Source organism: Eschrichtius robustus, chromosome 3, assembly GCF_028021215.1.
Source record: "Eschrichtius robustus isolate mEscRob2 chromosome 3, mEscRob2.pri, whole genome shotgun sequence".
NCBI lineage: Eukaryota > Metazoa > Chordata > Mammalia > Artiodactyla > Eschrichtiidae > Eschrichtius > Eschrichtius robustus.
Window position 1 is genome coordinate 109,902,401 of NC_090826.1, and position 14,737 is coordinate 109,917,137.

The 14,737-nt window shown below is 37.6% G+C and overlaps 1 protein-coding gene across 3 annotated transcripts in view; it reads left to right on the forward strand.

Moving 5' to 3' along the window:
• The window catches only part of SNX27 (sorting nexin 27), an 89,581-nt gene that overhangs the window by 56,017 nt on the left and 18,827 nt on the right, over nt 1-14,737 (forward strand). For all 3 annotated transcript variants that reach the window (XM_068540798.1, XM_068540801.1, XM_068540799.1), the window contains exons 6-8: nt 429-507; nt 4,407-4,570; nt 12,216-12,305. In XM_068540798.1, the coding sequence (XP_068396899.1) occupies nt 429-507; nt 4,407-4,570; nt 12,216-12,305 (333 nt within the window). The remainder of the gene's footprint in view (nt 1-428; nt 508-4,406; nt 4,571-12,215; nt 12,306-14,737) is intronic.

The window sequence follows — 14,737 nt, forward strand, 5'->3', positions numbered from 1 at the left end:
ATATTAAATGTAGGCTGAATGTGTGAGACTAGATATTTAAGAATTTATTTTCTTCTTAAAATCTGTCCTTATGTAGCACATTTTTGGTAAGTGCTACTCAAAAAGATCCTCATGATATGAAGTCCTATTTCAGAGAGCAAAGCTGATATTTAAGGAGAGACTGTTATCAGCTTTAATTGGAGGGGAGAAACTCAATATTTAGAGATCATAGCTGTTTGGATCAAATACAGGTATTTTTCTCTGTTATTTCATGCATATGTATGCATACATACAAAAAAGAGTAGCTATGGACCATGAATTTAGTTTATATGAAACCAAGATGGCAAAACCCTTCTCTTCTCCCCACTCCTCATGCATATACCTGTCTTTGCCCACAGCACTGTCTGATTTTGTTTTCCTGAAACTAATCTATCCTGTTTACACTTTAGGCTATTGCAGCAAAGGTTGGCATGGACAGTACAACAGTGAATTACTTTGCCTTATTTGAAGTGATCAATCATTTCTTTGGTAAGTGCCAGTGACTAATATTAAGTTTTGTTTGAGGATATTTTATCCTAATACTAAGAAACTGAAGCTCCCAAAAGCTGTCAGATTGAAACTGTTTGCCTGGAGAAGAAGATCTTGAAGACAAGGGGCAATCCCACTAATTGGGGCTGTTTCTAACAAGCAGAGAGGACAAATCCCATTAAGCATAATCCCACTAAGTCTAGATACCTGATCACCCCTTTTTCCTCTTTTGTCAGTATCAGTTACTTACACCCAGCACTGAAGCAGATACTTTCATGAGATTTTTAAAAATCAGAGTTCAAAATTAATATATTCCAATGAAACAGCCTTAAAAAGAGGGGATTTTCTACTTAGCCACAGCTTGTTTTAGTGTACTTTATGGTTTTTGTAGATTTTTAAGAATAGCTTTTTGTTTTCAGGAGTTAGAAAGAAATATGTTGATTAAAAGCCTTTGCTTTTTAAAAAAAAATTTATTTATTTATTTCTTTCTTTATTTTTGGCTGCATTGGGTCTTCGTTGCTGCGCGTGGGCTTTCTCTAGTTGCGGCGAGTGGGGGCTACTCTTTGTTGCAGTTCATGGGCTTCTCATTGCAGTGGCTTCTTTTGTTGCGGAGCACGGGCTCTAGGCGCACGGGCTTCAGTAGTCGTGGCTCGCGGGCTCCAGAGCGCAGGCTCAGTAGTTGTGGTGCAGGGGCTTAGTTGCTCTGCAGCATGTGGGATCTTTCTGGACCAGGGATCGAACTTGTGTCCCCTGCATTGGCAGGCGGATTCTTAACCACTGCGCCACCAGGGAAGTCCCAAGCCTTTGCTTTAATGCATGTACTGGTTGGCCAAAAAGTTCCTTTGGTTTTTAAGTAAAAATAAAACACACATTTTTCATTTTCACCAAGAACTTTATTGAACAACATATTCACCGTTTTGTTCCACTACCTTATGCCATTTTTTAAAATTCTTTGCTCCAGTAGAGTTTATATTCTTTTTTTTTTTAAATTTATTATTTATTTGGCTGCGTCGGGTCTTAGTTGAGCACGCAGGATCTTCATTGTGGTATGCGGGATCTTTTGTTGTGGCACGTGGGCTTCCCTCTAGTTGTGGGGCTTGGTCTCCAGAGCGCGCAGGCTCAGTAGTTGTGGCACATGGGCTTAGTTGCCCTACGGCATGTGGGATCTTAGTTCCCCGACCAGGGATCGAATCCGCGTCCCCTGCATTGGAAGGTGAATTCGTAACTACTGGACCACCAGAGGAAGTCCCACCTTCTGCTATTTTTCAGGCAACTTCATAATTCCATCTTCCCAAAACTTTTTATCTTTTTGAGCAAAGAACTGTTCCAGGTGCCTTTTACAGGCTTCCAGGGAATTGAAATTTTTTCCATTAAGAGAATTTTGTAAAGACCAAAATAAATGGAAATCCGAAGGTGCAATGTCTGATGAATACGGCAGATGAATCACAACTCCCCAGCCAAGCTGTAACAGTTTTGCCTGGTCATCAAAGAAACATGTGGTCTTGCATTATCCTGATGGAAGATTATGCGTTTTCTGTTGACTAATTCTGGTCGCTTTTCGTCGAGTGCTGCTTTTAGTTGGTCTAATTGGGAGCAGTACTTGTTGGAATTAATTGTTTCGTTTTCTGGAAGGAGCTCATGTTAGAGGACTCCCTTCCAATCCCACCTTATACACAACATCACCTTCTTTGGATGAAGACCAGCCTTTGGTGTGGCTGGTGGTGGTTCATTTCGCTTGCCCCATGATCTCTTCTGTTCCACATTATTGTACAGTATCCACTTTTCATCACCTACTACAATTTGTTTTAAAAACGGAACGTTTTTGTTATGTTTAAGTAGAGGATCGCACGTGGAAGTACAGTCAAGAAGGTTTCTTTCGCTTAACTTATGTGGAACCCAAACATCAAAGCGATTAACATAACCAGGCTGGTGCAAATAATTTTCAACACTTGATTTGGATATTTTGAGTATGTCAGCTATCTCCCACATGGTATAACATTGACGGTTTTCAGTTGACGTCTCTATTTGATTTCTATCAACTTCAACTCGTCTACCCGACCATGGAACATCATCTAGCGAGAAATCTCCAGCACGAAAGAAAGTGGTTTGCAAACCACTTTTTTTTTTTTTTAATTGATTGATTGATTGATTGCTTTCTTTGGCTGTGTTGGTACTTCCTTGCTGTGCGGGGCCCTTCTCTAGTTGTGGCGAGCAGGGGCTACTCTTCGTTGCAGTGCGCAGGCTTCTCATTGCGGTGGCTTCTCGTTGCAGAGCACGAGCTCTAGGCAGGCGGGCTCAGTACTTGTGGCTCTCGGGCTCTAGAGTGCAGGCTCAGTAGTTGTGGTGCATGGGCTCAGTTACTCCGTGGTATGTGGGATCTTCCTGGACCAGGGCTCGAACCCGTGTTCCCTGCATTGGCAGGCGGATTCTTAACCACCGCTCTACCAGAGAAGTCCAGCAAACCACTTTTGACACGTTTGATCAGTCACAGCACCTTCTCCATACATGGCACAAGTCTATTTTTGCGTTTCAGTTGCGTTTTTACCTTTCTTGAAATAATAAAGCATAATATGCCGAAATTGTTGCTTTTTTCTTTCATCTTCAATATTAAAATGGCTACACAAAAATTCACCCAATTTTGATAAGTTTTTTTAAATGCATGCTGATATGATAGCTGTCACAATACAATCTGTTTCGAATGAAGTTAAAGACAACTAAGCGCTACTGGAGCCATTTTATGGAAAAGACCGAACGAACTTTTTGGCCAACCCAGTGTTTAAGTTTGCATAAACAGATATCCTCTTCCTAGGAAGTTTTATTGCACGGTGACAGAGATTTTCTCTTATTTATTCTTTTATAAAAGCTAGGGATGGTTGCACTGAGACCACAAAGGGGAGGAAGTTGGAAGGCTTGCTTTAAATGACAAATTTTCTACGGTTTATGGGTCTTTTCCACATCATATATGTACAGGGCTAAGGCCAGAAACAACAGATAATATTGACTGATCAGAACTTCCTCATCCCGGAAAGGGAGAGAGTTTGGTAGATTTGAGTCGCCTTGCCATCCCAGGTCAAGGTAGAACAACTTTGAATCCCGCTAAAGCAGCTATCTCCCAATTGTTTATTTTCTTCCCAACTCTCTACAGTCTAACTAGGCAGATATAAATATTACAAAGGATTGCTAAGGACCCAGGACACTTGGATTCTAATCTTACCTTCTTCTCTAAGCTTTAGTTAACAAAAAATGGGAAATATTAAATCTGTCTTTTGCTCTGTTATAAAGCCAAGTAAACATCAAGAGAAGAAAACTCTACCTTTTTAAAGAAAAACAATATAGAAATTAAAAGTGGTAGTGTTTTATCCTGCTTGAGCATTGTTAGGAAGAGGAAGTAAGGCTACCCAGAAGTCACTTTTCACTTTGGTGAATGTCTTAGACTTGTGGGGGGATGTGGAGAGCCTTTCAGCTCCTAACAATAAAAGCTGTTCATTGAGAACTGCCACATGAGAGACTCTGAATGCACCATAGCTGGGTAAGAGGGGAGGCTTGCTTTAAAGATGTTCAGTGGACATTGCTGTAACTTAACTCAATTATGGATCAGATATTTTAACTGACTTTGGAGTAGGTGCTGTCTGCAAAGTCAGCATGTTAATTGAAAGGTGTTTCACTCAGGTGATAGATTTCAGTTAGCTTGAGGCTCAGTTGGCCAGTCATATTAGAAGGCGTAGATTTGGTTAGACAAATTGATATTTTGTGGTCCCAAGGCAGAGCTCCTGGATGGAACTAAGCTGATGTGCTGGTTAATGATAACCTCCATTCTTGTCTGCTTTACACAGTTCATACTAGGGAGATGCCTTGTATATCTTCTCACTCTAGCTTTCTTTGCTTTGTCTTCTCTTTAGTACGTAAGCTGGCACCTAATGAATTTCCTCATAAACTCTACGTCCAGAATTACACATCAGCTGTGCCAGGCACCTGCCTGACCATTCGAAAGTGGCTTTTTACGACAGAAGAAGAAATCCTCTTAAATGACAATGACCTTGCTGTTACCTACTTCTTTCATCAGGTGGGTGAATTGATCTCCCTGGAAAGGCCTGATTTCTTTTTCTGTTCATATGTAGTGGTCATTTGCCAATCCAGTGTGAATCCTTGAGAAAGCTGTTTTGCCTCCTGGATCTTAGTTAAATTTGTAAAATGTTCTATCCCATTTTGACAAAAGATAAGTTTAAGAAGTGGGGGGACTTCCCAGGTGGTGCAGTGGTTAAGAATCCACCTGCCAGTGCGGGGGACACGGGTCCGAGCCCTGGTCCAGGATGATCCCACATGCTGCGGAGCAGCTAAGCCTGTGCGCCACAACTACTGAGCCTGCACTCTAGAGCCCACAAGCCACAACTACTGAACCTGCATGCCACAACTACTGAAGTCCACACGCCTAGAGCCTGTGCTCCGCAACAAGAGAAGCCATCGTGATGAGAAGCCCTCACACCACAATGAAGAGTAGCCCCCACTCACTGCAACTAGAGAAAGCCCGTGCACAGCAATGAAGAACCAACACAGCCAAAAATAAATAAATAAATAAATAAAGCCATTAAAAAAAAAAAAGTTTAAGAAGGGGATATCCTGGAGTTCAAAATGTATTTATTATTATTTTTTAAAACAATAACAAATGAACATTATGGGGCTATGTTCTTTTTCAAAAAATTTTTCATCAAAATTATACATACATAGAGCTTAAAGTATCAAATGGTTCTACACAGGTTATTATGAAAAATATTAGTTATTCCCACTTCTTTTCCTCTCATAGGCAACCACTTTCACCTCTTTTAGCTTGTTTTTTGTTGTTTGTTTTATTTCATCTTTTTAAAAAATGTTATTGAAGTATAGTTTATTTACAATGTTGTGTTAGTTTCTGGTGTAGAGCAGAGTGATTCAGTTATACATATATATTCTTTTTCATAGTCTTTTCCATTACGGTTTATTACAAGATATTGAATATAGTTCCCTGTGCTACATAGTAGGTCCTTGTTGATTATCTATTTTATATATAGTAGTGTGTATCTGCTAATCCTAAACTCTTAATTTATCCCTCCCCCAGCCCGTTTCCCCTTTGGTAACCATGAAGTTTGTTTTTTATGTCTGTGAGTCTGTTTCTGTTTTGTAAAGAAGTTCATTTGTGTTATATTTTAGATTCCACATATAAATGATATCATATGATATTTGTCTTTCTCTGACTTCACTTAGTATGATAATCTCTAGCTCCATCCATGTTGCTGCAAGTGGCATTGTTTCATTCTTTTTTATGGTTGAGTAATATTCCATTATATATACGTGGGTGTGTGTGCGCATGCGAGTGTGTGAATACACACACACATACCACATCTTCTTTATCCATTCATCTGTCCACGGACATTTAGGTTGCTTCCATGACTTGGCTATTGTAAATAGTGCTGCTATGGACATTGGGGTGCATGTATCTTTTCAAATTAGAGTTTTCTGCAGTTGTATGCCCGAGAGTGGGATTGCTGGGTCATATGGTAATTCTATTTTTAGTTTTCTGAGGAACCTCCATACTGTTTTCCATAGTGGCTACCCCAACTTACATTCCCACAAACAGGTATAGGAGGGTTCCCTTTTCTCCACACCCTCTCCAGCATTTGTTATTTGTAGATTTTTTTAACAATGGCCATTCTGATTGGTGTTAAGTGGTATCTTATTGAGTTTTGATTTGCATTTCTCTAATAATTAGCGATGTTGAGCATCTTTCCATTTGCCTATTGGCCATCTGTATGTCTTCTTTGGAGAAATGGCTGTTTAGGTCTTCTGCCCATTTTTTGATTGGGTTGTTTATTTTTTTGTTATTGAGTTGTATGAGCTGTTTGTATATTTTGGAAATTAAGCCCTTGTCAGTAGCATGGTTTGCAGATATTTTCTCCCAGTATGTAGGTTGTCTTTTTGTTTTGTTTATGGCTTCCTTTGCTGTGCAAAAGCTTAAAAGTTTGATTAGCTCCCATTTGTTTATTTTTGCTTTTATTTCTATTGCCCTGGGGAGACTGACCTAAGAGCACATTGCTACAATTTATGTCTGAGAATGTTTTGACTATGTTCTCTTCTAGGAGTTTTATGGTGTCATGTCTTATATTTAAGTCTTTAAGCCATTTTGAGTTTATTTTTGTGCATGGCGTAAGGGAGTGTTCTAACTTCATTGATTTGCACATGGCTGTCCAGCTATCCCAATACCACTTGCTAAAGAGACTGTCTTTTCTCCACTGTATATTCTTGCCTCCTTTTCAAAGATTAAGTGACCAGTGACCATAGATGTGTGGGTTTATTTCTGGGCTCTCTATTCTGTTCCATTGATCCATATATCTGTTTTTGTGCCAGTACCACACTGTTTTGATTACTGTAGCTTTGTAGTATTGTCCAAAGTCTGGGAAGATTATGCCTCCAGCTTTGCCCTTTTTCCTTTTAGATTGCTTTGGCAATTCTGGGTCTTTTATGGTTCCATATAAATTTTAGGATTATTTATTCTAGTTCTGTGAAAAATGTCATGGGTAATTTGATAGGGATCACATTAAATCTGTGGATAGCTTTGGGTAGTATGGCCTTTTTAACAATATTAATTCTTCGAATCCAAGAACATGGGATATCTATTTCATTTTATGTTTACTTCCATACCTCTATTATAACTTAATTATATTACTCCTACTTGTTGTTTCCGATTCAAGCAATATTGCTTAATTACCTGCTATAGAAGATGAGACTTTAGCTCCATTTCCTCCCCCACTGCACTACATATTCGTACCTTTTCATCTGTCCCATCTTCTCACTATAGTCAAATTACAATATTTGTTAGATTAATATTCAGTGTTTATACTGCTATGACTGTAAATAATGAATTTAGCAGAGCCATATAGAGAATACTATCCTTACTTTTTACTTTCTTTTAAACATTTTGTTTTAAGATTATTTTGAAAATAATTAACCCATTTCATAACACTTTATAAAGTATCCGTTACAATTCTAATTGGGTTTTTGTTAAATTTATAGTTTAACTGAAGAAGAGTCACCATTTTTATTAAATGTGGTATTCCCAACTAAATGTTTAATGTTTCTGTTTTATTCATCTCATCTTTTGTTTCCCCAAATAAAGTTCTGTTGTTTTATGTTTCACATATGCCCCTTTAAATTATTCCCAAGTATTTTATATTTTTATTACAATTATGAATGATATATTTTTTCTTTGTATTGTTGGAACGGAATAATTATTTACCGGGAGTCAGAATATCCGGTTCAAGTACAAGCTCTCCATTGGGTAAATCCTTAACATAGCTTTGCTGAGATCTGTTTTCTGATCTATTAAAGGGTAATAGTAGTACCTCACATTTTTTTAATCAGTATCAAAATTTAAACAAAGCAGAGCTTGTGAAATTACTTTTTGAATTATAAAACTGTAAAGCAAAAATAAAATATTTAGGTATATAGAAAGAAAAGCTGTTATTTTTGTAGCAGTATCTCATATGCAACAACTTTTCTGAACTCTTCTGTTTCTTCAAACAATTTTTTAAACAGCTTTATTGAGGTATAATTGACATACAATAAACTGTACATATTTAAAATTTGTAATTTAATAAGTTTTTTTTTTTTACCCTCTTAACCATTTTAAAATGTACAGTAGTGTTAAATATATTCACATTATTGTGCAATGGATCTCCAGAAATTTTTCATCTTGCAAAACTAAAACTCTCTACCCATTAAACAACTCATTTCCCCCTCCTCTACCTCTGGCAACTACCATTCTACACTCTGTGAATTTGACTACTTTAGGTATCTCATGTAAGTAGAATCATACATTATTTGTCTTTTTGTGACTTGCTTATTTCATTTAGCATAATGTCCTTAAGGCTTTTTCATGTTGTAGCATATGACAGGATTTCCTTCCTTATTAAGGCCGAATAATTATATTCCATTGTACATGTATATCACATTTTGTTTATTCATCTGTGGATGGACATTTAGGTTGCTTCCACCTCTTGGCTGTTATGAATAATGCTGTCATGGACATGGTTATGTAAATATCTCTTCAAACTTCTGCTTTTAATATACCAAGAATTGGGATTGCTGGATCATATGGTAATTCTATTTTTAATTTTTTGAGGAAATCGCCACACTGTTTTCCATAGCAGCTGTACCATTTTACATTCCCAGCAGTGCACAACAGCTCAAATGATTTTTTTGATTGACTAGGTAAACAATTGTGCCTTTTGGAAAATAATACTAAATTTTTTCCCTCACTTAATTTTAGTTATTTTTTTGTATCATATGTTGATGGTGGGAATATCTCATGCATCTCATCAATTCTAAGATGCCATCAGTTGTAAGATGCACTAGTATTTTATGTACTACCAAGAGAAAAAAGCTACCGGTTAAACAACACACGTTGATTATAAGATGCATCCCAATTTTAGGAACAATAAAACGTGAAAAAATGTGCACCTTAGAATTGATGAAATACTGGATAATAATGATAGTAATGTGCCTTTTCCTTAAAAAATTGATAAGGTCAAAATCCATAGTAGGATATATTTAATTTCTGGCTAAGCCTGGCAGACTAAACATACTTTTAAACTTACTTCTTCCTGAAAGCTCACTAAAATAACATTAATGGATTTTAAGAGGCGTAAACCTGCAAAGAGAACAGGATGAGACACAGCACATGAGAACAGTCAACAGTTTTTAGAAAATGAATGTTTGAACGAATCAACATGACTTTGGTGTTTGGTTATCGTGGAAGAATTGGTGAGAGACATGTGGAAGGTTACAAACAAACATGAGGCAGATAACCTAAGAGGAAAAAAAAAATGTACAAGAGAGGAAGCCCTGGTACAGTACATGATTTAGTTGTGAACAATGTTTACATGCTTACAATAATGTATAGATTACAGTAATCAATACTGATTATTGATTTAATTTTTATGGGTGTTGAAGGAAGAAGAAGTGAGAGTGTAGGAGTGGTATAAGAAAGCTAAAACTTACTATTTTTTTGGCCGCACCGCGTGGCCTGCGGGATCCTAGTTCCCTGACTAGGGATCGAACCCATGCCCTCTGCAGTGGAAGCGCGGATTCTCAACCACTGGACCTCCAGGGAGGTCCCCAAAACTTATTATTTTTAACAGCAAGTCAACATTGTCTAAAATTGATAAGTTAGGAATTAGCAGCATAAGCATGACATTTAGAATTATGAAAGGAATATCACAAAAAACTGTTTACAGTGCTTTAAAGTATCTGTGTAATGAGGCTGTGGGATCAGGAGACTTATTTTTATTAGGCACCTCTTAGTAATACACATTAAAAAAATTATGTATGTCTTTTATTTTAATAAAAAAAATTTAATTAAGGGAAAAAGGAATCTAGTGTGGTAATATTTATGTTTTTCACTCAGGGCTAGTCAAGCAGTATAATCTTGATTAGAAATGAGTGAGGAGAGAACATTTTTACTGCCCTATGTGAAAATAGGTCACTTAGAGCTGCTGGAGTAGGTGTTCACTCTGGGTAGATGACCCACCTCTGCCCTGGGGAAACGTTCATCAATATTTAAGTGCTGGGCTTCCCTGGTGGCGCAGTGGTTGAGAATCTGCCTGCTAATGCAGGGGACACGGGTTCGAGCCCTGGTCTGGGAAGATCCCACATGCCGCGGAGCAACTAGGCCCGTGAGCCACAACTACTGAGCCTGCGTGTCTGGAGCCTGTGCTCCGCAACAAGAGAGGCCGTGATAGTGAGAGGCCCACGCACCGCGATGAAGAGTGGCCCCCGCTTGCCACAACTAGAGAAAGCCCTCGCACAGAAACGAAGACCCAACACAGTCAAAAATTAATTAATTAATTTTAAAAAAAAAGCTTATAAAAAAATATTTAAGTGCTATTACTAGTCAGACACAGTTATAGGTATTGGGGAAACTGAATAGATAAACCAGTATTTATTTGTTTGTTTTCCCTCTTTACTTCTCTCCCAGCTTTTCAGTAACTGGTTTAAATTTGACCTGGAGCAGCTGAGTCTTTTGGTGATAAACAACACAATGTTCAGGTTCTTCAGGACATTGGTGGCAGTTCTTATTGAGCATCGCCTCTGTGAATATAATCCTCTCTAAGTGAATCCTCGCTTATACGGCTAGGACTGGGGAGACACTGCATAATCTTTCCATTAGACAGTCCAGGCAGGATATTAATATCCTTGTGTGGTTCTTAGAGGAATTTAACCGCTAAATGATGCTAATATAAATGATAGTAATAGTAACTATTTATATATATTTATATATACTTTACAAAACTATTAACATCTTTTATCTCATTTTGTTGTCCACCTACAAGTTGAGTGTTATTCCTGTTTTACAGACTGAGAGGGTTTAAGTGACTTACTCAAGTGCATATTGGTAGGTGACAGCTAGAATTTGAACTAGTCTCTTAACTTCAGTCCTGAATTCATTCTGTTATGCAAATATTTTCCCTTAAAAGACTATGGGGAATGATTTCTACCTTAAGGAAATCAGCAGTTTTCTGATAAAGATTCAAGTGGGCCCCTGCCTGGTGTCTGTATAGAGTTGTCCTTTCAGTAACTCACTGAGGTTAGATCCTGAATACCCTGGACAAATGGTTCTATTTGTTCTTTTTCTTTTTTTCCTCCCAAAGATCAGTTTTCCCTTCCATTAGATTTTTTAAGGTTTTCTTGGAGTGGAGGAGGAGTAGAGTAAGGTTGGAAAGGGGATGTATGTTTCATATGGCTGAACCAGGAATAGTTTAGAATTAGCATATTAGAATATTATATCTGGGTACCTTCATGCCTGTATCAAGTCCTCTCTGAAAGTTTTTCAGTTCATGGTCTCAGATTTATCACTTCCTCTCTTCCAGTTGTTACCACCCTAGATTAAGGTCTTGTTTCATTTCATGCTTAAAGTACCACAACATCGTTGATCTCCCTTGTTTCATTCTCTCCTTGGCTTAAATCATTTGGGCAGTCATATACAGATCAATCTTTCTTAAAAAACAGCAATAACAACAACGATTTTTTTATTATTTATTTTAGCTCTCTACTCTCCCTAAGTCTAAATTCCTGTGCCTGCTCTTTAGGATCCTTCATACCCTATTAACCTACCGATTCAGAATATTTTTCATTGTTCCCTAACATGTACCCTTTATTCAGATCAGGCAGGTCTGTCTCCTGAATGTATTTAAGGTCAAACCCATTCCCGTTTCCTGACTTTAGCTTGTAGTTTCTTCTGTTCAGCCTCTCCTTTGGGGTCCAACCGAGACTTCCTTGATAACTACGGTTAGCAATAAGCTCTCCTGTTCTGGCTGCGTGTATCACTTACTATTTATGCCACACATTTTTTGCTACTTCACTGTTGTCTTTAATACAGTATTGTATACTATCCTGCAGTGTTCTGTAATTCTTTCTCATGTACACATTAACCAGAATTTAATTCTCTTAACAGGAGAAACCAGATCCCTCACGTGCCTAGAACAATCCTTGAGCACATACCAGACGCTCATTAAATGCTACTTATTCCAGTAAATATACCCATGTGGCAGAGTTCACTGGTGATAACCAGATGGATAAGAGTTATTGTGAAAATGAATCTGTGTCTCTTTATTTTTATCAAGAATGTGCTTGATACTAATTTTTACATTTCTTTCTTCCCTGCCTTGTTTTGGTGACAGGCTGTTGATGATGTGAAAAAAGGTTACATCAAAGCAGAGGAAAAATCCTACCAATTACAGAAGCTGTATGAACAAAGGAAAATGGTCATGGTAGGTTTATGTCCCCATAATCTCTTTATAAAATGCCCCTTCTTATCTCTTTTTTTATTTAATTTACTTTTATATTGGAGTATAGTTGATTTACAAAGTTGTGTTAGTTTCAGATATACAGCAAAGTGACTCAGTTATACATATATCCATTCTTTTTCAGATTCTTTTCCCATATAGGTTATTACAGAATATTGGGTAGAGTTCCCTGTGCTATACAGTACATCCTTGTTGATTATCTATTTATCCCTATTTCACATATAGTAAAATATAGAGTGTATATGTTAGTGTGTATATGTTAATCCCAAACCTCCTAATTTATCCCTCCCCCCAACCATTTCCCTTTGGTAACCATAAGTTTGTTTTTGAAGTCTGTGAGTCAGTTTCTGTTTTGTATATACATTCATTTGTATTATGTTTTAGATTTCACGTATGAGCGATATCATATGGTATTTGTCTTTCGCCTTCTGACTTCCTTCATTTAGTATGATAATCTCTAGGTCCATCCATGTTGCTGCAAATGGCATTATTTCATTCTTTTTTATGGCTGAGTAATATTCCATTGTATATATGTACCACATCTTCTTTATCCATTCCTCTGTTGATGGACATTTAGTTGTTTCCATGTCTTGGCTATTGTGAATAGTGCTGCAGTAAACATTGGGGTGCATGTATCTTTTCGAATTATGGTTTTCTCCAGATACATGCCCAGGAGTGGGATTGCTGTATCATATGGTAGTTCTATTTTTAGGTTTTTTTTACTTTTTTATTGATAGAATTTATAGCAGTTTCATATTACAGAAAAAACTAAGGAGATAGTACAGAGTTCCTATCTTACTTAATATGGTACACTTGTTATATGTTAACTAAAGTCCAACAATTATTAATTTCCTTACTTTTTTTTTTTTACATCTTTATTGGAATATAATTGCTTTACTATGTTGTGTTAGTTTCTGCTGTACAACAAAGTGAATCAGCTATATGAATATATATATATACATATATCCCCATATCCCCTCCTTGTTGAGCCTCCCTCCTACCCTCCCTATCCCACTCCTCTAGGTTGTCACAAAGCATTGAGCTGATCTCCCTGTGCTCTGCAGCAGCTTCCCACTAGCCATCCATTTTACATTTAATAGTGTATATATGTCAGTGCTACTCTCTCACTTCGTCCCAGCTTCCTCTTCCCTCCCGTGTCCTCAAGTCCGTTCTCTATGTTTGCGTCTTTATTCCTGCCCTGCCACTAGGTTCATCAGTACTGTTTTTTTTAATTCCATATACATGCGTTAGCATACAGTATTTGTTTTTCTTCTTCTGACTTACTTCACTCTGTATGACAGACTCTAGGTCCATCCACCTCATTACAAGTAACTCAATTTCGTTCCCTTTTATGGCTGAGTAATATTCCATTGTATATATGTGCCACATCTTCTTTATCCATTCATCTGTCGATGGACATTTAGGTTGCTTCCATGTCCTGGCTATTGTAAATAGTGCTGCAGTGAACATTGGGGTCCATGTATCTTTTTGAATTATGGTTTTCTCTGGATATATGCCCAGGAGTGGGATTGCTGGGTCATATGGTAGCTCTATTTTTAGTTTTTTAAGGAACCTCCATACTGTTCTCCATAGTGGTTGTACCAATTTACATTCCCACCAACAGTGCAGGAGGGTTCCCTTTTCTCCATACCCTCTCCAGCATTTATTGTTTATAGATTTTATTTTTCAATATATATATATATTTTTAAGGAAGTCCCCTGGCTTCCTTTTTTTTTTAATTTTTATTTTTTTAAAATTAATTAATTAATTTATTTTTGGCTGTGTTGAGTCTTCATTTCTGTGGGAGGGCTTTCTCTAGTTACGGCAAGCGGGGGCCACTCTTCATCGCGGTGTGTGGGCCTCTCACTATCGTGGCCTCTCTTGTTGCGGAGCACAGGCTCCAGACACGCAGGCTCAGTAGTTGTGGCTCCCGGGCCCAGTTGCTCCGCGGCATGTGGGATCTTCCCAGACCAGGGCTTGAACCCGTGTCCCCTGCATTGTCAGGCAGATTCTCAACCACTGCGCCACCAGGGAAGCCCTCAATATATTTTTTATTGAAGTATAGTTGATTTACAATGTTGTGTTAATTTCTGCTGCACAGCAAAGTGGTTCACCCATATATATATATATATATGTTTGTGTGTATATATAGGTATATATGTATATATGTGTGTGTGTGTGTGTGTGTGTATATATATATATACACACACACACTTTTTTTTTTAAACATCTTTATTGGAGTGTAATTGCTTTACAATGCTGTGTTAGTTTCTGCTTTATAACAAAGTGAATTAGCTATACATATACATATATCCCCATATCTCCTCCCTCTTGCGTCTCCCTCCCACCCTCCCTATTTCACCCCTCTAGGTGGTCACAAAGCACTGAACTTATCT